This window comes from Equus przewalskii, chromosome 4, assembly GCF_037783145.1.
Source record: "Equus przewalskii isolate Varuska chromosome 4, EquPr2, whole genome shotgun sequence".
NCBI lineage: Eukaryota > Metazoa > Chordata > Mammalia > Perissodactyla > Equidae > Equus > Equus przewalskii.
In genome coordinates, this window is record NC_091834.1 from 9,504,515 (window position 1) to 9,529,979 (window position 25,465).

The following is a 25,465-nucleotide window of genomic DNA, read 5'->3' on the forward strand; positions in this document are numbered from 1 at the left end:
ATAGTATTGACTATCATCACAGCCCAAGCTGGATTTGATGGCTCAGGTGTCAGGCTGTTTCTTACCCTGGACTTTCAGTTAGATTTCATCAAATTAAGTACACACAGATAAGTGTAGAATTTTTATTTTTTTTCATTGTGCCTATTATGAAAAGCTAAGCACAGTATTCAAGTAGCAAAGATGTTGGGTTCAGGATGTGTAAAATGCAAGGCTTCAAGGCAGTTCTTGTTAAATGGCCCTAAGGGATGAGACTAGAGCTGCGTGCTGTCTGTGCTCTAAAGGCATGGTCATTCGGGTTTCTGGAGGAGCTGATGGGGATCATGGAGAGAGTGGTACTAAAGGACTACGCTGTGGCCCTGCCCTTGAGTAATGGCTGAATTCATTTTGTTATAGATTAAGATTTTCCATTTGCCTAGTGGTCTGAAAAACCATTACACAATAATGACATAACAGAGAAGTACGCATGTGAACTGAAATAACCCAAATGCAGAGAAAAAGCCCAGCTAGATCCACAGCAGATACTTTTAGGGAAAATAAATGATGAAGACAAGTTGACTTCGTTCTGTCACCAACAGACTGTCAGAGTCTGTTGTTCTCCTAAATAGACAGAAGGTGATGATGGCAAAGGAGATGGCACTCTTGAGGAGGAGGAGGACGTACGTATAACAAGCAAAGGTGTTGGTGACTGCAGCTTCAACGTGGCTAAGAGAAGTTGTTTGATTAGCTTCATCGGTTCTTTTGAAAGAATAGGACATCTTAATGGAGTGTGGTCACAGTTATCCATTTCTGACGAACTTCATTGCAGTGACATACCTGCACCACCAAAACCCAGACATAGACATCTAACCCCCCCAACCAGAGACAACAAGAAGACGGCTCAGAACTCAGTTTACAGGTCATGTCAATCAACAACCTCTGCTAAATTCACTTAGAACGTTCCAAAATAACAAGAATAATGTTTCATATTCAATGAATGAGTCCAATGGGTGAAAGCATTTGTGATAAATAGCTTTTAGCATTTTTTCACCTCCCACCATGCCTCTAGGTAATAATAATAGCAAATACTCGTTAACCGCTAACCAAATGCCAAACACTTGTTCTGAGAGTTTTGCATACAAACCTTTAAGCTAATTTAATTTTTCCAATAAACTATGAGATTATTATTGTAATTCCCACTTTAAAAATCACCCAAGGACAGAGAGAAGTAATTTGCCTGATATCATGCATTTAGGAAGCACCAGCAACCAGACTTTAATCCCAGCACCATGACTTTAAAGAACACACGCTTAGGTACCCTGTAATTCTGCATCTCCAGTGCAATAAATACCCCAGACATCAAAAGGTTAAGCATAAAGATAAAGCTGAATTCTGATTTAGAATCATCTAAACCATTACATGTTGTGCATACAATGAGATTACTACTAAGGGTACAATCCATGGATATTTGGTGGTGTGTGTAATGGGATGGGTGAGAGGTTTTAGTAAAAGGGCATTACATAAATTGGAAGAGAGTGGTTAATCCAAATTCCCTGAAACTTCAGGAGTTCATGACTCACTCACCTGTCCTTCCTAAATGTCTCTCATTGTGGCTATGATGTTATAGGATAATTGCACTTAATATCCTTTGAAGTTTTGGAAGAAATATATGGTGTGAAGAAATAATTAAGGACAATGATGGTGAGTCAAACTAGCTATTCAATGAACCACAGGCTGAGTCTCTTCCTGTGAAGTTTTCCCTTTTACATGCTCCAGAATCATTAGCAGTTGGTGTGGAAAGGGATCTCAAGTGATGTGCTCTTAACTCCTTGTCTTTGATCAGGTAAGGTGTTAGCTGAGGTCAGAGCCCCCTTGATATTGGAAATGGGGGAAAGATCAGCATGGCTAGAGCCAATGCTCCTAGGCAATTTCTTTGTACATATTTTGGGAGAAACGGCCAGAAACTAGTATGAATTGTGTGCCAGCTAAATGAGATACTTTATGCTAGACATTCAGCATGGGTGACATTATCTCTTCAATAACTGAGTTAGGTGTATGTATTCCCTGTTGGCAGATGAGGAAAATGTTGCTCAGAAAAGGTAAGTCATTTTCCTATGTTGATGCAACTAATCGTTAAAATATCTGAGGTTCAAGTCCGGTCTGTGATACACATATGTTGGTACGTTTGAAGTTCTCTCATAGGTCTCTGAGCTCTGTTCAACTATTTTTCATTCTTCCTCTCGCTATTATTCAGCTTGGGGAACTTCTACTGCTCTCTGTTCAAGTTTACAGGTTGTGTCGTCTGCCAAGTTAAATGTTCTCTTAACCACCTCTAGTGAATATTTTCCTTCGGTTATTATAATTTTCTACTCCGGATTTTCTTTTTTTTAATTTTTTAATTTTGCAATTTGTCTCCCTCCAGAGAATCCCTATGTGTTGATGTATTGTTGTCATACTTTGCTTTCATTCTTGAAAGACACTTTTCCACATTTCTTTGAACATATTTTTAATACCTGCTTTGAAGTCTTTGCTAAAGAAAATAACTTGATACACTCAGAGACGGTTTGTATTGTATTGTAGTTTCTGTTTGGTTTTCGCTTTTCTGATTTGTTACCTGTCTTTTTATTGAAATTATTTTGTTGAAAATGTATTGTAGCAACTCTAGATTCTGATTTTTCCCTTGTAAGGTTGCTGCTATTGCTTTTTATTTGCATAGAAAATTACCCGAGCTAAATCTGTGAAATTATATCCTTTGTGGTATTTGGCAGCTCATATCTCTTGTCAGCTTTGTCTCTTTTTCTTTTTCTATTTACTTCACTTACATTTTTAACTAACTTCCTAGGAATCAGCCCTGTGTCTACATGGCTTAGCGGTGGCCAGTGATTGGACAGAGATTGTGCTCAATCATGTCGAATAAGGCTCCCAAGATCTACCAAGTTGATATGTGTGTGAAATGGGTAGCCAGTCAAATTTCAGGCTATTTTGGGTTTTCCCCCAGTTGCACATTTTCTGCATCTGTTCACGTCTCCTCTGCATATGCTCATATTCTCAGGGTTGACCAAGAGTGTTTGGCTAGTTCATGCTCTTTGGGTCTCTGCCCAGCATGCCCACAGCTTCAGCCAAGCATGTGCTTGCTGCAGCCACAACCACAACTTCAAACCTGCAGAGCCTCTGGCCCTTCCTGCTTGCACACTGCTGAGTTTGTCGGGTCACCATCACATAACTTCCCACCCCAGATTATCTGAGGTCCCTTCAACTGTGTAATTTTTCTCCCAGTCCTCATGGCCTACCCTAACTCAAAGCACCTTTGTGCTCATCGAGCTGGGTGTTGGGAGGTGGGGGATGAAACTAGCAGCTCTAAGCAAGAACACCACTGTTGTTGCCTGAACTCTGCAGTTTTTCAAGCACAAGCACTTCTCAGACTGCTGTATGCCTGTGGTCATTTCCTCAGTGCTGAGATGATTAGCTGTTCATCTAGTCCACTGTTAGAATTGCTTTCCAAAAAGAGAGTTTACTGACCTCCTCACTTGACCAGAGCCAGAAGGCCTTCCTATCATTTGCTTTTATGGTACATAAAGCATACATATTATTATGTTTTAATTAAAAGTTTGGCTTTATTTAGGACTCACAAGTAATTTGAAGACGTGTCAGCTCATTGTGGCTCCAACGCCATTAGCCTCACAGGTGGAAAGTGAGCCCAGAAACAGGTAGACTTGGTCTGACCGTCTTCCTCAGACTCCTTTCAAAGGGAGAAGGCAGTTAAACCACCCCAGTGTTTCTCCAGTTTACTGCAGTTTAATGGCTGGAAAGTGAAGTCTTCCAACCCCTACATCTTTCTCTATTTATTTCACCACAAATGTAAACTGGACTGTGTGACATTGATGAGGTCAAGATGTGGGACAGGAGCTTCTCTTAGGATCCTCAGTCGTTCTTTCTCCTGTACCGTGTTTGCTCTTGACTATAGTCCAGGTAGACATTCTCATAAGAAAACATGTCCCTCTTGAAGTGTGTTATGTGACTCGAGGACAGCATGGGAGGCAGGCTGCTTCTGAGTGTGAGGAGGTCACATCCCTGACCTTCTGCCTGGGTCTTCTCACCGCTCCTTTTTATTCCCTTCCCTGATTGTGAGAGTACCGCAAGCTTATTGTAAAAATTTTGAAAGACAAAAATAAAAGATCCCCTGTCTTTCATATGACTCAGCAACATCAGTGTGACAGTTTAGTTTCTTTCCTTCTAGTTTGTGATTGTAATTAAGCCAATTGTGGTCAAACCGCCCATATTATTTATGCCCTGTCTAAAATTTAAAAGGTGAGATCCAGTTTATTGTAGAAATTTTGGAATCTCTAGAAATGTGTGTAAGCCACTTGTTTATTTTCTTCTAGTCTTTCTGATTTGAACATTCATATATATATTTTTTTATTTTTATCAATTAAGATATTATCTCATACAGTTTTATTTATTGCATATTTGCTTTTACCTTATAGAACATGCATTTTCCATGTTCTTCTAAACTATAAATTTAATTTTAAGTGGATGTAAGACATTTCATGGAAATAATATAATCATTTTACTTTTCTTCTACTCTCAAACATTTAGATTTGTATCTAATTTTTAGAGGGAAAATCTACAAAATATAAAACCAGTATTATTTCCACAGGGATATATCCTAAGGAAATAATTACAGAGCGGAAAGACTGGGTCAAAAGCATTAATAAGATAAGGCTCTCAGGACATTGGCCCTCAGTGGTTGTAGCAATGGTCACTGGCAACAGCATACGAGAGTGACCATGGGGCATCGCCCTTTGCATTAGGAAGCCCTTGTAGCTCTCTCAGTCACTGGGGACAGCAATTTCTGAAAAATGTAGATTAAATTACTTGGACCAAATCTCTAATTTATCTGCACTTGTATAGTGTTTGCAAGCTTGTCAGTAAAGTGGTAGAGGAGAAACAGCAGTTGATCATAATTCTTATCTGTATGCGTTTAGAAGTACCTATGTGAATTCCTTTTGGCAGTTTAGTGTGAGTGACAGGTCCTATTTGAAAGGCTTCCTCAACCAAGAAATAAAGTGAAACTTTATTTTACAGTAACAGCTTCTCAATATAAATCTCTTAAGGATTAAACATATGCATCTCTCATTTAAAATGCTGTGCATGTATGTTGTAATTTTGAAGAAATCGTTCATTACTCCAGTGGAGTGTGCTGCTTTTTCTCCTCCACCTTCCCTACCGTGTAGGATCTGAAGAAGCTGAAGGAAAGCAGGACAGTGAAAAACAACTTTTGTGACTGTGAGAGCTAGATTTGTTAAAGTAAATCTTTGAAAATGAAACTGCAGCAACAAAGTAGTTAAACATGGAGCATTTTCTTTGAGTAGATTTCAAGTAAAATTCAAAAAAAGTTAGTGTGAGTGAATAGCCAGGTTTGTCCTATTTACACAAATTTATCAGCTACATTTTGTTAATGTTATATTTCTAAACATTTTCTTCAAAGCTATGAATTTGTGAAGTATGAAAACTATCTCAGAGTCCAAAAGTTCTAAAGAGTGAGCATGAATCCATTATTGTAGATTTGGGCAGAATGTCTCTGTGCCAGACATTCTTTCTTTACAAACCGTAACTGACATGTGCTGTGAGGGTTCCAGTCCTAAGAGATGTCGTCCTCTTATTGTCTCCACACACACTTGAGGCAAGTGACTCTAGAGTGGGTGAGTGACTTGTCCACAGTCACACACGGAGGAAGTGGCAGAGCCGGGACTCATGAGTCACATATACACAAAGCCCACAGATGATGCTTAAGCTGGAATCAGGGTATTAATTTAACCTGAGATAGAATTTCATCCACACATGCTGGGCTCAACCAGCAGATGCAGCCCATCCTCAGGGGAAGCCAAGACTCACCCAGAAGTTGCTCTCTGAGCAGAGACCAAGAAGAATGAAATGAATGATTTGAATGTGCCATGAAGTCAGGCTGTGAAAGCCTAAAGCCTTGATCTCAACAATAGAGCTTTACTTCCCTGGGGACGGACAGATTGAGTCCGTGGTCCTGGGCACCCACTCTCTATCATGCTGGTGTGGGAGGGGGTGGGGACGTTTGCTCTTTATACTCACGTTTCTGAAGAACCCTCTTCTAATTGACATAATGACACTTTTTTCTGATGTTAATGTCCTCTGTTAAGCCTTGCTCAGGTTGACTGACTCGTTAGAGGGATTTATATGATTCAGGAAATGACATTCAATTACATGGTTGAACTCAGGGCCTCTGTGTCTCTGTGTTCTTGTGAGGGAAAAATCACATCACTGTTGCCCACATCTACAGCCCATCCATGCTACCAGGTTCATGAGCACAGACTTGTAACATGCTGTCTACACTGAGAAAATGAAACCAAACATACCAGCCTCAGTAAGTCAAATACCATGGAAGAGCACAGATACCTGCAATGTTAGGATTGTCTCAATGCTCCAAGTTTTCCTCTCTGCTCTTTCCTTCAGAACAGGGTCATGAGAGTGGACCAATATGAAGGATCTGAACAGTCCTGGGCATTAGATTCCCAGCTCACACTGTAGCTAATCGGAGTAAACTCTGTGTATAAAAAGGACGGAACACCCGACCACAGCCTAAGAGTATGTTTGATAGCAATCACAGGTGTGTAGATGGATATTTTCCTCCCATTAGCTATGGTCTTTTGAAAATGAGTAAAACTGGCTATGGTTTAACTGCCCTTAATTTATCTTACGACACCCTAGTCACTGCTTGCACAACCAAAACCTATACGGGTTGGTTTAACTGTGAGCATTTCCACAAATCAACCACATTTGACAGAGTATGTCAATACACACCATCAGCCACACCAGCACCCTCCTGTCACCCAGGCTGTCCCCTCCACCACCTGTGCTCTCCCTCTCTGTGCCACCTCGTTCAGGGCAGCCCAGGCCCAGTTTGGAGGGAAGTTGCTCAGAAGTTGGAAACCACGGGAGACACTGCCTCGTAGAGTCTGGCAGCGACATCACCTGCACAAAGCTCTCAGTGATTTGCATGTTTCCCCTCTTTGTTTCTATCCTTTCCCAACATAGATATAGTTCCAGGTCTCTAAGGAGAGGGCAAGGGATTGGGCCTAGAGAATCTGATCGAATTCACAAGAATAAAGAAGAAAAGTCTAAATCAAATTTAATCTTTCCTGTATCGTGTGGGTCTTATTTTGTTTCCAAATGGGAACGTCTACCTGGTTTCCAAAAGAAACACGCTTCACAGAAACTAAGGCTGATTATAAGAGAACGAACAAAAATTTTGCCAATTTTAAACAAGATAGTTTTTAATTTTAATTTTGAAATGATTTTCCTTAAAAAATATTAGTTAGGGAAAATAGAAAAATATATGATCTCTTATCATTTTTTCACCCTCCTATCGTACATTGACCATGATGTTTTATTCCTATGATTGTAGAAATACAGAGACACACACAAATGAGTGTCATATCTGTTGGTATTATTACTCAATAGAAAAAATGGTCAAAGGATGAAAACAAATATTTCACAGAAAAAGAAATATAGACTTTCAATATAAGAAAAAATTCTTCTGAGGGCTTTTGGGAGAAGAAGAAGAAATGAAAAAAGAGAGAAGACTGGCAACAGACGTTAGCTAAGGTGCCAATCTTTAAAGAAAAAAGAAAAGATTCTTCTCATCACTCATAGTAAGAGAAAAACAAATTAAAACTGTGATGAGATTTGTTTTCACCTGTCAGATTAGAAAGTCCTGAGGCACACTCTTTTGTGGTTTTTTTTTTTTTTTTTTTTTTTTGAGGAAGATTAGCCCTGAGCTAACTACTGCCAGTCCTCCTCTTTTTTGAGGAGGAAGCCTGGCCCTGAGCTAACATCCGTGCCCATCTTCCTCTACTTTATATGTGGGACGCCTACTACAGCATAGCGTGCCAAGTGGTGCCATGTCTGCACCCGGGATCAGAACCGGCGAACCCCGGGCCGCCGAGAAGCGGAACATGCGCACTTAACTGCTGCGCCACCAGGCTGGCCCCTGAGGCACACTCTTGACATTCACTAAGACTGTGGTAGAAGTACAAAATGGTGCTCTCTCTATCATGGACCAGTTGGAAATACCTATCAAATTGACCAACACTTGCATACAAGATGACAGAAAGCACTATTATAATTTCAGCGTTTCTCATCGTAGCAAAAGATTGAAACTGAGCCAACAGTCTATCACCGTCAACTGTATAAAGTGTTGGCATTCACCAGTGAAATATTATATAGCCATCTGCACTGACATGAAAAGAGTTATAGCATGTTTAAAGGAAAAGAGAAGTGCAGAATAATGTATATGGTTTACTACCTCTGTGTAAGAAGGGAGGAAATGAGAATATATATACAGGCACAGATGTTTATATAAGTACATTCATATTTTCAGATATAAAAAGTGGAAGGATGCACCAGAAACAAGACTATGACCTGTAGAAGTGGGAGCGGGAGAGATAGTGGTTGAAGCAAAATGTCTTAGTGCATATTTTAGAGTGTTTGATATTTGAACCACGTGAAGGTATTATCTGACAATTTTTATATGGTCATGTTATGCATATTATTTTCTCAAGAATGCTTTCTGATTAATTTTCCACTTCTTTAAACAATCTACATTTTTTGAAGATGCATAGTAGACAATCATATGACATCCTTTAGCTTACTTTTTAGTTTCTTATTGGGAATTTTGGTGAACTTGGGGCTCCTGTAAATGGTGCCACAGTAAATGAACATCCTTGCACATAAATCTTAGTACACACTTTTTGTTTCCTTAGGAAATCGATGGGAGGAATGGTGAGAGCACTTTCCTGGCGGCAACAAGTTCTCAATTGTCTGATGGGCTCTGTGATGGCGCCTCACCGCGTGTGATTTGGGACAGCAGCCTTGGAGCTCAGGAGCTCTTTCAGTCACATAATGACCTCTACCTCAGTGCACATCAGAATTACTGAAGGGGGGTTTGAAACTCCAATGCCTGGCCTGTGAGGAAGGCTGGGCCTCAGTGGTTTGTAAAGCCTCCCGGGAGGAGATTCACTAGGATATTGGATAGAGAAGGAGTTCTTAAGTCAGGCAGACCTGGACTCATGTGGACTCGGACACTACTCCATGTTTAATCTCAGGCATATTTCTTAGCCTTTCTGGGACCTACTCTTCTCTTCAGTGAGATGAGTGTGATATCCATACTCTAGCACACGGAGAGCATTAGACACAAGGCACCCAAACTGCCTAGCAGAATTCCTGATACTCACTAAGTGGTAGATGCTTGCCATTATTCAAACAAAGCAAAAGACAGCAAACAAGCAAAAAATAGAACAGAACATGACAGAGATCTTGCACTTACCTAGATAAGATTTCATGGCTGATGAACTTGTTGAATATCTAGCCTTTTGGATGAATTGTCTCATGTCGCTGTAGCATCTCTGGTTATCTCATTACTCAGATTTTCTAATTGGCAGTTATATGGGACTTGTATTAATATAGAAGGGATGATCAATGTTAGCTAATTGTGACCTGCTTGATTGATGGAAAGCCTTCAAAAATGAAGTCTCTGCGGGAAAGAATCCAAACACTAGGGACGATGCAAACGGGGAAATTCTGAGAATTCTTGCTTTGAGGTTTCCCTCTGTTACAGCTGAGAAGTGTATGGAGACTCTAGCTCTATAAAGACATTGAGACTCGAGTGTTTTTACATGGAATTGTGTAAATCTTTGCCTAGTTTTTCCATTGCACACCTGCGGATGCAACGTGCTCTTCTGGTATTCATTTTATCCAACCAGGTGCTGTGGAGTTTAATCACAGAAGTCCTGTTGGTGGGTGGAGCTCATTCTATAAAAGTCTTTCCAGCATGACAAATTCTGTGGCAGGTTGGCCTACGACCCTCGAATTGTGGGCACAGCATAGAAGCAAGGAGAGGAAGTGTGGACAAAGAGGCAGTTCTCTCCACCAGCTCTTAGTCTAATAAAGAGAGAAAGTTTCCTGTTTTAACTGAAACTAAAGTAGCCTGTTTCTACTCTAGTAGCAAATAACGTAGAATTTAAGAGCAGAATTTGTGCAGCCAGGCTGCTTGGGGTCAAATCTCAGCTCTGTTTCTTATTAGATATCTAACTAAGGGGACGTTCTTTTCCTCTCTTTGCCTCCATTTCCCCATCTATAAAAAAGAGACAATCGTACATATCTCATAGGGTTCTTTTGAGAGTTAAATAAATAACATGTACTTAGAAATCTACCATAAACACTATCCCAGCATTTGCTATTATTACTTCATTCAGATGTTAGTTATTGACTTTTTAAATCACGCTAGAAACCTGATACAACTTGAACGCTTTCTCCTAACACTGGGTAAATTTAGACAATGTGACATGGTTAAAAACAAATGAAATAGCTACTTAAAGCCAGACCAAGGAGGCAATGCTCTAAGCATGGGGTGTGAAATGAGACTTCTGGGCCAGTGTTTCTCTCACCACACCACATGGCAGTCATGCTGTGGTGGGAAGGCACATGACCAAAAAGGATGTATAACCTACCTCCTTCCTCAGTAATGCACCTGGACCTAACAGAGGCTTCCACAGGCGACTCTGAGGACCTCCAGGCCCATTCCGTCTAGGGGAGGAGCTGGGGTGTCATAATGGTGCACCCAGAGAGCACCACCAACAGGCCTGCTCTGCCTGAGACCCTCAGTCCATTTCATTAGCAGTCCTCAAAAAAGCAGTTGCAAATCTAGGACACACTCACAGGGTAAAGTACGATTCCCATAGTGTTGATAACAAAGGGAGCAATTATGGTAATAACAGAGTATATGCATGAGGAGAAAACACAGATTCACCCACAAGTCCTTAAGAAAATTCTCACTGACACCTTGGAGGATGCCTTTAGTAGAGAAGCAGTGTAGGTTTTGCTTTGTTTTGTTTTTCCCAGTTGACAGTGGGTGAAGGAAAGGCCATCTGATTGTAGGTTAGAAAATACTGGCTGTGAGTTCAGAAAGACCTGACTCTAAATGACTATTATTTACCAAATAGTGACCTTGAGGCAAGAAAGTAATTTCTCCAATATCTACACTGTGTATATAATTGTACCTGCCTACAGGGGGCTGCTAGAGAATTAAGAGGTTGCCTGGTTCATAGCCGAAACTCAGAGTCCCTATTCCACTCACATCTAACCTCTCTGTGGGGAAATAAGGTTAGAGGGGACTGTCAGTGTTTCTGTGTTGTGCAGTATCTACTATTCAAAAGTAGAAGTGCTAAGAATGGATGCTAATGCTGTTGAGGACGTGCACTGTTAACTCATCTAAATCCACACAACTCCAGGAGACAGGGCGCTGTAACTCCATTCTACAGATGAGGAAGTTATGGCACAGAGAGTTCAAATAGCTTGCCTGAGGCAGCACAGATGCTAATACTAGACCCAGGATTCTAATCCAGGTGCTCATGGTTCAGAGTCCAGGGGCTCAACCCTTCCACCATGATGCCTCTTGGTGTGAGTGCAGGTCTCAGAGGGTTCATGTGAGGGCCAGGAAACATGGTGCTTGTGAAACACTAGTGTAGAGTTGAGCACACACAGTGCAAGTCATGCTAGATCTTATACTGACACCATCAGAATGTCCCAAACCAAATGAGTGTGAATCTGGTGACCTTTGAAAAAGAAGTAACCTGGGTGCCTTCATGTGACTGTGGCTCCTCTTGGAGCCAGTGCCCCAAGGACAGCATCATGACCACTGCCTTAGGGAAAGAATTAGAACTCTGTATTGACCATCATCACAGCCAGTGCCAGATTTGATGGCTCAGGAGTCATGCTGTTTCTTACCTTGGACTTCCAGTTAGATTTCATCAAATGAAAGTACACAGAAACAATTGTAGACTTTTGATTTTTTTTATTGTGCCTATTATGAAAAACAACATACAGAATTCCAGTAAAAATGAAATTGCTTCAGGGTGTGAAAAATGGAAGGCTTCAAGGCAGTTCTGGTTAAATGGCCCTAAGGGACATGACTATAGCTGCATGCTGTCTGTACTCAGAAGGCATGCTTCTTTGGGTCCTGGAGGAGCTGACAGAGATCAGGGAGAGAGAGTGCTAAGGGACGACCTCAGAGCCCTGCCCCGAGTAATGGAAGAACTCACTGTTGTTACAGAGTAAAATTTTCTGTTTGCTCACTGGCTTAAAAAAACATTTTTTATACTGACATAACAGAAAAATACACATGTGAACTGAAATAACCCACACCCAGAGAAAGCCCAGCTATAGTAACATGACACTTTTTGGAGACTAAACAATGGAGTAAAGTTGACTTCTTTGTGCCAAAATCTGTTACGAACTCTTTCCATTGCCACAGGCTGCTGTTCTCCTAAACAGACGGAAGTTGATGATGGCAAAGTAGACGGCACTCACGAGGAGGAGAAGGATGTAGGTGTGATAGGCAGAGGTGCTGGTGAGCTGCAGCTGCAGGGGGGCTAAGAGAAGTCATTTGGTTAGTTCCACCTGTTCTTTTGAAAGGATGGGACATATTCATGGAGGGTGGTCACAGTTCTCTATTTCTGATGACCTACATTGCAGTGACATCCCCCCATCAAAACTCAAAAATAAACATCTACCCCCTCCACCACCACAGACAACAACAAGACGACTCAGAATTCAGTTCACAGGTCATGTGACCAACAGCCTCTGCTAAATTCACTCAGACCATTCCAAAATATGAAAAGTAAGGTTGCATTTTTAATGAATGTGTTGAACAGAATAAAGTATTTGTGATAAACACCTTTTAGCATTTCTTCACCCCACTATGTCTCTAAGTGATAATAATAAATAATATTCATCAACCACTAACGAAATGCCAAACGATTGTTTAGAGAGCTTTACATGCAAAGCTTTAATCTTATTTGAGTTTAAAAATAACCTATGAAACTGTTATTGTTGCTCCCATTTTTCAAATAATCTAAGGACCGAGAGAAGTAATTTGTCTGATGTCATGCATTTAGGAAGTACTAGAAACAAAATTTTAATCCCAGCAACATGACTTTAAAGAACACACTCACAGGTACTGTGTAATTCTGTGTCTCCAGTGCAATAAATACCCCAGACATCAAAAGGTCAAGAGTAAATGTAAAGGTGAATTCTGATTTAGAAAAATCTGAGTTATATTCATTGTGTATTCAATGAGATTCCTAAGAAGAGTACAATCCATGGAAATTTGTTCATGCTCACAGAGGGGTAGGTGGGAGGTTTGAGTGAAAAGAGCATTATATAAAAAGGAAGAGAATGGTTAATCCAAAGTCTCTGAAACTTTAGGATTTCTTGGCTCACTCACCTGTCCTTCCTAAATGTCCCTCATTCTGGATATGATGTTATAGGATACTTGCTCTTAATACCTTTTGAAGTTTTTCAAGAAATATATATTGTCCAGAAATAATTAAAGACCATGATGGTGAGCCAGACGTGCAATTCAATGAACCAGAAGGCTGAGTCTCTTCCTGTGGAAATTTCCCTGTTATACGTTTTATTTTCATAAAGTCAAAATTTCAGAATCATTAGCACTTGTTGTGGAAAGGGATCTCAGAGGCAATGTGCTCATAACTCCTTGCCCTTGGCCAGGTAAGGTGTTAGCTGGGGTCCAGAGCACCCTTGATATTGGAAATGGAGGAAATATCAGCAAGGCTAGAGCCAATGCTTTTAGTCACGTTCTTTGTACACATGTGGGTAGAAAGTGCCAGAAACTAGTACTGATTCTGTGCCAGCTAAATGAGACACCCCATGCTAGACATTCCACACAGGTGAGCTTATCTCTTTAATAACTTAGTTAGGTCTAATTATTCCTGGTTGACAGTTGAGGAAAGTGTGGCTTACAAAACGTAAGTACCTTTCCTATATTGATGCTGCTAATCATTAAAAGAACTGGGGTTCAAGTCCAGTCTGGGATATCGTGAAGCCTATGCTCTTGTCCACCGCCCACCATGCATCCATCGTGGCTCAGGGCCTTGGTTTTGGGGTTTCTTGCTCTAGGACTATAACTTAGAGGAGGAAGAGAGAAGTGAGTAAGTGTATAAACTCTTGAGTCAGATGGCCAGGTTGAAACCCCAGATCCAGTTGTGTGACATGGTGCAAGGGAATTTTAATTAATTTTAGCTCATTGACCTCTTATAAATGGGAAAAAATTATTATATCACCTCATAGGAGTATTTTGAGATTTAAACAAGAAAATGCATGTAGAACCCAGAACAATGGAAGCTCTCAGTACATGTCAGTTCATGTTATTAGCTACTAGCAAGGACCAAATACTTAAAAAAAAAAAACTAGGTCCTGGCCTGGTGGCATACTGATTAAGTTCATGCTCCACCTCTGTGGCCTGGGGTTCGCAGTTTCAGATCCTGGGTGCGAACCTAGCACTGCTCCTCAAGCCATGTTGTGGCTGTATCCCACATAAAATAGAGGAAGATTGACAACAGATGTTAGCTCAGGGCCAGTCTTCCTCACACACACACAAAAGAAATCTGGAAGCAACTTGATATGACATTTTCCTCAGTCATCAGAAACAAAAGATGCACAATCGTGTGAAGTCCATTGTTGAAATAATTCCAAGAGCCTATCACTGCACACTCTAATTTACAGTTGTCTCATCCGCAAACCAACATTTGCTATCTTAAAGTGACTCCTAGGAAATGATGGATTGATTTAAGCTATCACTCATTCCCCTTTTCAACATACAGCCATTCTAGTTTTCTACCATATGTAAGGGACGCTTAAAATCTGAACAGGAAGAAAATATTGCTATAGCATGACATAGAGGGAAACCTACAAAAACTTACTGCTTTCATCTTTCAGACAAGCTTTGGTAGAATTAATATCTGTGGCCTCTAGAAGAAATGAGAGAAAGTATTAGTCAGTTGTTCATGTCTATTACTTGACAAGGGATATATACGCGTGTACAACATATACACACATATGTATATAAAATTTGTCAACAGAGAGACAGGAAAGATATCATTAAAAATATAACCCCAACCATTCCAGGAATAATTGGGCTTGTCTCCTATGAACCAGGATGCTCAAAAGTAATTGATCGGGCCTATAGCATGTCATGAAGGCAGGCATATACACAAACTCACCGCTTTCCTCTGTCAGAGAAGCTGCTATAGAATCAGTAGTAGTGACAACTAGGAGAAATGAGACTGAGTATTAGTCAATTGTCCATGCCCATTATTTGATCGTGTCTGCATAGAGACACTATCAAATGTATATATATATATATTATATATAATATATATACCTATATGTACGCAGACACTATCAAATATATATATACATTATATATATGTGTATATAATCTGCTGACAGACAGAACAGACAAGCATTAAAAATATGGAAATTATGAGTCCAACAATTCCAGGAATAAGTGGTCTTTTCTAATTTAAGACTGAGAAGTTCAAAGGTTAAGTTGATCAGGAGGGAAGAAATTGCTACAGCATGATGTGAAGGCAGGCATACACCAAAACTCACCACTTTCCTCTGTTCGGGAAGCTGTTGTAGAGTCAGCAGCACTGACAGCTAGAAGAAATGAAACCCAGTATTAGCCAATTGTCCATGCCCAGTATTTGATCGTGTCTGCATAGATAGAGAGATAGAGAGATAGATAGATAGATAGATAGATAGATAGATAGATATCTCTATGAAGACACGATCAAATGTATATATATTGTATATAATATATATACCTATATGTATGCAGACAATATCAAATATGTATATATTTATAATATGTGTATAATCTGCTGACACACAGGAGAGACAACATTAAAAATATGGAAATTATGAACCCCACAATTCCAGGAATAACTGGTCTTTTCTACTTTAAGACTGAGAAGTTCAAAGTTAAGTTGATCAGGAGGGAAGAAATTGCTACAGCATGACGTGAAGGCAGGCATACACCAAAACTCACCACTTTCCTCTGTTCGGGAAGCTGTTGTAGAGTCAGCAGCACTGACAGCTAGAAGAAATGAAACCCAGTATTAGCCAATTGTCCATGCCCAGTATTTGATCGTGTCTGCATAGATAGAGAGATAGAGAGATAGATAGATAGATAGATAGATAGATAGATATCTCTATGAAGACACGATCAAATGTATATATATTGTATATAATATATATACCTATATGTATGCAGACAATATCAAATATGTATATATTTATAATATGTGTATAATCTGCTGACACACAGGAGAGACAACATTAAAAATATGGAAATTATGAACCCCACAATTCCAGGAATAACTGGTCTTTTCTACTTTAAGACTGAGAAGTTCAAAGTTAAGTTGATCAGGAGGGAAGAAATTGCTACAGCATGACATGAAGGCAGGCATACACCAAAACTCACCACTTTCCTCTGTTGGGGAAGCTTTTGTAGAATCAGAAGCAGTGACAACTAGAAGAAATGAAAGCAAATATTAGACAATTGTCCATGCCCATTATTTGATGGTGTCTGTATAAATATAGGTGTATATATAGAATATGCTGACAAACAAGAGAAACAGTCACTAAAAATATGAAAACTTTGAACCCCACAATTCCAGGAATAATTGGTCTTTTCTACCTTAACCCTGAGAAGTTCTAATGTTAAGTTGATCGGGAGAGGAAAAAGGCATATGGCATGACACAGAGGCACACATAGACAATAACTTACTTCTTTTATCTTTCGGAAAAGCCTTGGCAGAATCAACAGCAGTGACAATTGAGACGAGAACTAGAAGAAACAGGAGCAAGTATAAGTCAATTATTCATGCCCATTACTTGACAGTGTGCGCATCTGTTTATATGAGTATGTGTTAATGCGCACACACATACAATCCAACGACAGAGAGAGCAAACTTAAAAATCTGAGCTCTACGGTTCCAGGAATAGTTCATCTGATTCTATATAATTCAGTAGCTCTGAATCACGTATAATGTTTCTGCACAGGAAGATGTTGACCTCCATGACGAACACGTTTATTTTCTTCTTTATCACAACTGGAAGGTAATATCCAGGACTATCTTTCTTTCCTTCTGTGTTCACAGATCCCAGCACAGTGCCTCCTACAAAGGAGGTGTTGGAGAAACACTTGTCGAATGGAAAAATAAACAGCAAATGTGGCTGCTCTGCAGTCTTCAGCACATGCTGCTGACATGAAGAGTGGCTACCAAAATCAATTCATCAAATCTTAGAATCCGCAACAGAATCTCATGGTTGAAAGAATTGGGTTTGGGCAAATATCCCATTGAAACAATAGAAAGCATTCATACCTTTTCAAACCATGCCTATTCCCATATTCTCAACTCACGCACACGATTTTCTGCAGTTGTGTTGTCTGTGGACGTGACAACAATATGAATAAAGCTAATAGCTATTGAGTGATTATTACCGTGCCCAGCACTAAGTTAAATGCTTCACGCATGTTATCTCGTTTAATGCTCCAGTAACATTGACGTGAGTTTTATTTCGGAGGCCTCCTTGTCACAAAGGAGGGAATAAGTTTGGGAATGTAACTGACTTGCCGAGAGTCATCCCAGAGATGGCAGAGCCAGCATTCAAAGGATCCTGTGGAGAATCAAGTGAGATAGAGCATGTGGAAATTACTTTGTAAAAATAAACCATAGAGGGTCAGCCCTGATGGCCTAGTGGTTAAAGGTCAGTGCTCACTGCCTTCGCAGCCCAGGTTCACTTCCTGGCCAAGGAACCATATCACCTGTGGGACAATTGCCGTGCGGTGGCCGTGGCTGACACAGAAGAACTAGAACAACTTACAACTAGCATATACAACTATTTACTGGGGCTTTGGGGAGGAAAAAAAAAGAAGAAGACTGGCAACAGATGTTAGCTCAGGGAGAATTTTTCCCTGCAAAAATAAGAAATAAATAATAAGCCATAGAAATAGAACATAATCAGGGCTAGCCTAGTGGTGCAGCAGATAAGTGCGCACGTTCCGCTTCGGCAGCCCAAAGTCCGCTGGTTCGGATCCCGGGTGCAGACATGGCAGCGCTTGGCATGCCATGCTGTGGTAGCAAGTATAAAGTAGAGGAAGATGGGCATGGATGTTAGCTCAGGGCTGGTCTTCCTCAGCAAAAAGAGGAAGATTGGCAGCAGTTAGCTGAGGGCTAATCTTCCTCAAACAAAAAAAAAAAAGAAATAGAACATAATCTATAGAGAAACAGCATAATTCCACCATTGTGGACACGAAAAACATCTTCTCTTCCCAATATCTTAATTATTCTTAGAAAATGAGCTTTTGTATTACAGGAGCTCAGCATTGAAGTGTAATTCTTTCCTAAGGTAGAAGGATAGGCCAAGTCCTATTATATAAAACACGAGGTGAAACTTAATGTACAATGTAAAAAAAACAAGAAGGCAAATACACAAAGACAAAATTGTTTTAAAGATAATTGACTGTTGGATGGAAGAAAATAGAGTTGAAACAACTCTTTTGGTTTATCCTTGTTCTACCTGATGCATTCTTATCCATATGAATAGGGTTCTGGTATGAAATTTTGTGAACTCCATGAGCTGTTTTCTTTGGAGGCTAGAAAAACGGGTTTGAGGTCTAAGATTTGGAATAAATTCCAAGAATGAAAGTGCCAGCATAATCATGTCTAGGTGTTACAATTTCTTCAAGGATTGAATTTAATGTGTCTTAAAATTCTCCTCCTTTTCCTCAAAGGTGACATTCATCAAAAGATAAATAAAACTCTTTTATCACCATGCATTGATTGAGGTAAAACAATAAAATAACACTTTTTCATAATAAAATCTGTGTATGTATCCTAAGTTCTGTCTCTCAACCAAGCTTGGTTAAAATCTTGGACCAGACTAGTTTTATCTTCTTCAATCTTCTTCAAAATCCCTTCACTGATTTATGATTCCAAGTTATATTCTTAGTTTTTAGCAAAAACAAAAATTTCCAAGAAATAGCATTAGAAATTTGCCATTGATTGGCATTAACAGAAATGTCCTTATCAGCTTTGTTGCCCTGAGAAGCCCATGGAAAACATTTGCTTCAGAAATTAGGCACCAAGTAAACACATTCTGAACTGGAACTTTATGATAATCATCACCATGGAACTTACAGTACTTCTTATTTTCCCCTGATCACTAGAAAAATCACAACCTGACAGGACTCTTCTGTTCAGTGGTTATATTAAACTTGTGATTTGCATATCCACTTCCCCTCTGTTTCTTAGTTGTAGAAATAGTAAATCAGGGCTGTTTTTAAAATCTTACGTTAGTGAGTTTGGGGAAAGGATATTAAAAAATGCTATAAATACATAAATTAATACATCCATGTTAGGTTTTCAAAAGCAAATGTTTCCACTGACATTATTTCATTTGCTCTTCATCATGGCACCAGGAGAAAGTCAAGGCAAGTGTTCGAATATAATTTGGCCACTGATGAAACTATCGATCAGAGACTGACTTCAGAAATTCGGACTGGTACACAGCAGAGGTCTTCCCACATTTTGTTATCTGCTTGTTCCCCACTGCTTCCAAAGGGCTTGTTAACCACACAGAAAAGTACAAACTGATTCCTTCTTATTTATAGGTGCTCTGAGGCCTTTGGTCTGTTGTGATCATATTTAGACCTTACATCCTGAGTCTAGAGAGTCTGGACCACCGTGAGGAACAAGGCCCATTCAGCTCTCTGCCCACACTGTCTAAATATGTGCAGGATCTGCCTCAAAGGGACTCCTTTGGGACATCATGCCTGAATCATGAGTGACCCTGACTGATTAGGAAAAGAATGTACTCTCTTACAAGAGTGCATCCTCCTTGGGACAGTAAGTCATCCCAGTGTGCTAATCCACACATCCCTTCCAGACCTCCATAGGCCAGTTGTCCAATAAATGTTTTTTGAGCTGCATTTACCAATGGCAAGAAATAACATTCATTGTATAGAATGGAAGAATGTATGTACATATTAGCCTCACCCAATCTCTAATTATTAAACGATACTTCACAATGGTATATAAAATACAAATCTGGAAACCCTAAGACCATAATAAACGTGCAACCGTCAAATTACTTGATTTTCTGTTGAGCCATGAATTGGCTCCATCAAATGAACACCATTTTTTCACATAATAGCTATATTTTGAGTTTGTACTCTGAGTATGGCAAGATGAAAACTGAGGAGAACATTCCTGAAAGACATACAATTGTACTTATTTCCTGATCAAATAAGATCATCAAAAGGGGAATCTCGTTTGAGAATTTCTTGGCTTCTGAGTTCTTAGGTGCTTTCACATAACTTGTTTCATTTAATCCTTCCATCTACCCTAAAAAAATACCACTGAGACCTTAATATTTTGGTTTATTAAACTGAGGCTTACAAAAGCTAAGGAAAGTTTTCTTTTTTATGTTCCGAAGCCTTAACTATTTTAACTCTATGGGGAAATAGAGGGACATTTATGCTACCAATAAATGGAACGAGATTTAGGAAACATTTATATTTCTTCATTTTTCATTAATACTTGAGAGAGAAGCTGGGAAACTTTCCTTTGCAAAAAATTGTTCTGGGATGTTATACTTACATACACATACCTTGAATCACTGAAGGAAAAAGAATCTCCTGGTCAACCCCTCCTTTATTGTTCTCATGTTTGACGATACATTTGTGTTCTTTATCCATTGACTTTTCAGTCACGGTCAGCCAGCTGAGTTTCATGTATGTGTTATCAGTCTTCATGGTATTTCCCTCCTGGGATTCCAGAATTGTATTGCCATTCTTTTCTTTCCAATATACCTTGATAACATCAGGGAAGAATTTATCAAGAAGACAAAGATATGTCCCAGCCTTATGGAGGTTTATTTCAGCAACTGAAGGAAGAAAAATAATTGGTTTCGGGGAAATGTCTGAAGGAAGACGTACACCTGTGGGGAAAAATGGAATAGCAATTAAAAAGAATCATGAGAGAAGTGCAAACATTGTGTGGTTTGGAACAACCCACAGCATAGTAAAAGGAAGTAAAGCTGCCCTTAAATTAGTGCTCACCATGGCCTTTCATCCACCATAGACTGGGAGGTATTTATTGTTATTTTCAGTGGGGAAAGAGTTTCCAGAGGTCATGTTACTTGCCTGGAGTCATGGCTGGTTTGTGGCAGAGCCTGGATCTCAACTTGGCCTTTGTTCTTTCTCCACATGCTAAGATAGGGTATGACTTTTAGCTGTCCCATGCCAAAGCTTCTAACATTGATTAACACATGTATTTTTCTAATTGTCATTTGTTCCATCACTGTGGAACATGTTTTCAAGGTGGGTGGGTAGGTGGTAGGGATGGGGGAAGGGATCAAGTAACTTTGATGATCTCTCTACACGTGAGAATGTCTGGTCCTTTCTAAAGTACTTCCCTTTTCCCATCCCATGAATTTTGTTATTTATGCTCTTTGGCCCAAATAACACTTTGTCATATTCTGGTTGACTCTTCCTTTTACAAACAATTTCTCTGTAGCACGTGATGCTGTTTAATAGAATTTTACCCACAGTAGATCTTCTTTCAAAATTAGAGTCAATTCTCTCAACCCTGCTGCTGCTTTATCAACTAAGTTTATGTAATGTTTTAAATGCTCGTTGTCATTTCACAGTCTCCGGTGTCTTCCCCAGGAAGAGATTCTATCTCAAGAAACCAGTTTCTTAGATCATCCATAAGAAGCAACTCCTCAATCATTAAACTTTGTCAGAGATTTCAGCAATTCAGTCACAATTCAGGCTCCACTTCTAATTCTTGTTCTCTATTTCCACCACGTCTGCAGGCACTTCCTCCACTGAAGTCTTGAACCCCTCAAAGTCATCCATGATGGTTGGGAACAACCTCTTCCAAACTTCTCTTAAAGTTGATATTTGACCACTTTCAATGAATCATGAATGGTCTTAATAACATCTAGAATGGTGAATCCTTTCTAGAAGGTTTTCAATTTATTTTGCCCAGATCCATCAGAGGAATCATTATCTATGGCAGCTATAGCCTTGTGAAAGATAATGTCTTAAATAATAATAATAAATAATAAATAAAATAAAATAAATAATGTCTTAAATAAGTCTTAAATAATGACTTGGAATTCAAAATTCCTCCTTGATCCATGGACTGCCGAATGTATGTTATGTTAGCAGGAATGAAAACAACATGAATCTCATTGTGCATCTCCATCAGAGCTCTTGCGTGACCAGGTATATCGTCATTGAGCACTAATACTTTCAAAGGGATGTTCTTTTCTGAATAGTAGGTCTCAAGTGTGGTGAACAGATGTGCTGTCACCCAAGTTTTGCTACTTCATTTAAGAAGCAAAGGGAGAGTAGAATTAGTGCATAATTCTTAAGGGTCCTAGGATTTTCAGAGTGGTAAGTGAATGTTGGCTTCAACATAAAGTCATCAGCTGCATTAACTCCTAACAAGAGAGTCAGCCTGTCCTTTGAAACTTGAAGCCCGGCATTGAATTCTCCTCTCTAGCTATGAATGTACGAGATGGCATCTTCTTCCAACATAAAGCTGTTGCATCTACATTGAAAGTGTGCCATTTAGTGTAGCCACCTTCGGGAATTACCTTAGCTAGATCTTCTGGATAACTTGCTACACTTTCTACGTCAGCACTTTCTGCTTCATTTTGCACTTTTATGTTATGGAGATGGCTTCTTTCCTCAAACAGAATGAATCAACCTCTCTTAGAGTCAAATGTTTCCACTGTAGCTTCCTCACTTCTCTCATCTTTCATAGAACTAAAGAGAGTCAGGGGCTTGATCTGGATTAGCCTTTGAGTTAAGGGGATGTTATGGCTGTTTTGATCTATCTAGACAGCTAAAATTTAATCCATATCAGCAATAAGGCTGTTTTGCATTCTTCTCAAGTCTGTGTTCAGGAGACTAGCACTTTTCATTTCCTTTAAGAACTTTTCCCTTGCAGTCACAACTTGGGTAACTGGCACAAGAGGCCTATCTTTTGGCTTATCTCAGTTTTGGGTATGCCTTCCTCATTAGGCTTGTTCATTTCTAGCTTTTAATATAAAATGAGTGACATGCAGCTCTCTCTTTCACTTGAACACTCAGAGGCCATTGTAGGGTGATTAATTGGCCTAATTTCAATGTTGTTGGATCTCAGGGAACAGGGAGGCCCAAGGAGAGGGAGAGAGATGGGGGAAGTCAGTGGAGCAGTCAGAACACACACATTTATCAATTAACTTCACTATCTTATATGAGCCTGGTTTATGGTGCCCCAAAACAATTACAATCGTAACATCAGAGATCAATGATCACAGATCACCATAACAAATGTAATAATAATGAAAAGCCTTAAAATACTGTGAGAATTTCCAAAATGTGACAAGAGAAACAAAGTGGGCAAATGCTGTTGGAAAAATGGTGCTGATACACTAGCTTACCTCAGAGTTGCAACACACCTTCGATTTTTATAAAATGCAATATCTGTTAAGTGCAATAAAGCAGAGTGCAATAAAATGAGGTATGTCTGTGCTTGTGGATTTGATTTCAGCTCTTCTCAAATAGATTTTGGAAATAGACACTTGAAATAAATGACGAATAGTTTGTACATTATAACTTATTTCTTTTTCTGCCCCCGTGGTTGGTTGATAGTTTAGTAAGGTCTAACTCACATATGACATGGGAGTTGGGAGAATATGTTTACAGATCCTAGCTCAGTGGTATAGACCCAAAACAGGCAGAATTCAAATAGACTGAAAGTGTTAGAACACAAGGTGAAGCTCTGTTTGCCCAAACAATCCATTGGAAAACAGAAGTCGCCTCATGTTTAAGTCCTTGTGCAACCTCTCATATTAAAAAATGCTCTTCTAATACTCTGCTGTGAACAAAAAATACTACTTGGAGAAGATCTCCACCTCAAATGAGCTCAATTAATGCTAGTTTTGGAGCTAACACTGGTGAAAGAAAATAAATAAATTGAACACGGATTTGGTAATATTGCTTGGGAATAAAATATCAAATAAATAAAATATGTAAACTTCAGTACAAATGTTTCAATGCAGAAATACCACATGGACCTCACATCTCCACCTCTAGGGACTCACAATTGTTCTAAATACTTAAGTCCTTGTTAATGTCCTCCTTGGTACCTCAGGCCGAGAATAGAGTCCAGGACATGGTTGGAGTGAGAATATTTACCCACTAGACTAATGGTTTTTGGAATATTGGGACTTTTTCTAGCTTTATCTTCTTCCCCCACTTATCTCCAGTAACCAGCACCAAAACTGTTTTCAATTAGTGTTTGCTGACAGAATGAATGAGCAAATGAGATGTAAAAGCATGTAGACCTTTTCATGGACTTTGGAGATGAAATGGCTTATTGAGCTTACAAATTCCCTTAAAATGGGCCATCCCTAGCTAATTCGACACGAGTTGTGAGAGCATAAATTTTGACTGATCTCAGCCACCCTCTAAGAAGCTACAGTAATATCAAGTGAGATTTGTTGATGTTCTCTAGTCATTTACATTAAGAATTAACGTTTTGCACTGCTGTTAGGGATGAGATGAAAACTAATAACAGGTTTTGCAGGTTATTGTGAGAAAGGAGCACCATGTTTTATCCCAAACTATAGAGAAGAGTTAATTAATAAAAGTGTCTCTCACTGAAAAATTGGTCTACAAGAACATTGTCTTGCACCAATAACTTATAACAATGGTTTAGAGATATGGTCCAAAAAACATCTAAATTGCTAGCCTGAGTCTATCACTTTTTGAGTGTGCATTCTAAAAGTAGAATCGCAATGAGCTTACAAGCAGGGACATGAACAAACCATTTACAGAGTAGTTTTGTTTTCCTATACAGTGACCAGTAGCCACAAACTTGTTGTTCATATGCTGAGGTCAAGTATGTGGCAGTCGGATAAGGGTGATTCTAACTTGTTTTTTCTAAAAAGTATCTATCAGTTGTTCATTACTATGGGAAAAATAGAAAAATGCTACTTACCAGAGGGAATCATGATGAGCTTAGTCCCTTCTCCAAAGTTCTTGATCCAACCTGAGCTATCACACTGGTTACAGCTTCTACAAAAACTCAACCTCTTCCTAAGTTTCATGATGTAACTGACAATTAAAAAACTGTGTCCTGGCAATTTCGTCTTCTGGGTTCCTTTGGAAGCCCTTGAATACAAGTTTTGCGGTGTCAGATATTTCATAAGTTTTCCCCAGATAAGTCAACCCAAACTTCTGTTTTCCACCAAGGGATTAATCATTGAAAATCATTGATAGAAAATGGAAAGAATAACAGCAGAAAAACAAGAGATCAGGCCCAACTGGTCAACCAACTGTTTTTCTAAATCACTAGGAAACGCATTCAGAGAATTAAGATGTTCTTTTGAAATTTCCAGGTGTTCAATTGTGTTGAAACTGCTCAGACATTACATCAAAGGAAAGGCGCTTTTGTTCTAACAAACACTAGGGTTGCCTTGTTAGCCGTTTTGGGATATATTTCTAAAAGCAAGAAACTCTTCAGTAACT

At 39.4% G+C, this 25,465-nt stretch overlaps 1 long non-coding RNA gene and 1 gene segment (V, D, J or C); one reads left to right on the plus strand and one right to left on the minus strand.

The window, feature by feature from the left end:
• Nucleotides 1-1,741: 1,741 nt before the first annotated feature.
• Nucleotides 1,742-12,739, plus strand: LOC139082755 (uncharacterized). Its single transcript, XR_011538960.1, has 2 exons — nt 1,742-1,819; nt 8,772-12,739. It is a non-coding gene; the product is annotated as an uncharacterized lncRNA (long non-coding RNA).
• On the minus strand, nt 11,847-25,237 carry LOC103540607 (T-cell receptor gamma chain C region C10.5-like). The segment is given in 8 exon segments: nt 11,847-12,437; nt 14,787-14,834; nt 15,087-15,134; nt 15,478-15,525; nt 16,352-16,399; nt 16,658-16,717; nt 20,545-20,874; nt 24,936-25,237. Coding segments are annotated over 8 exon segments (933 nt in total).
• Nucleotides 25,238-25,465: the final 228 nt, after the last annotated feature.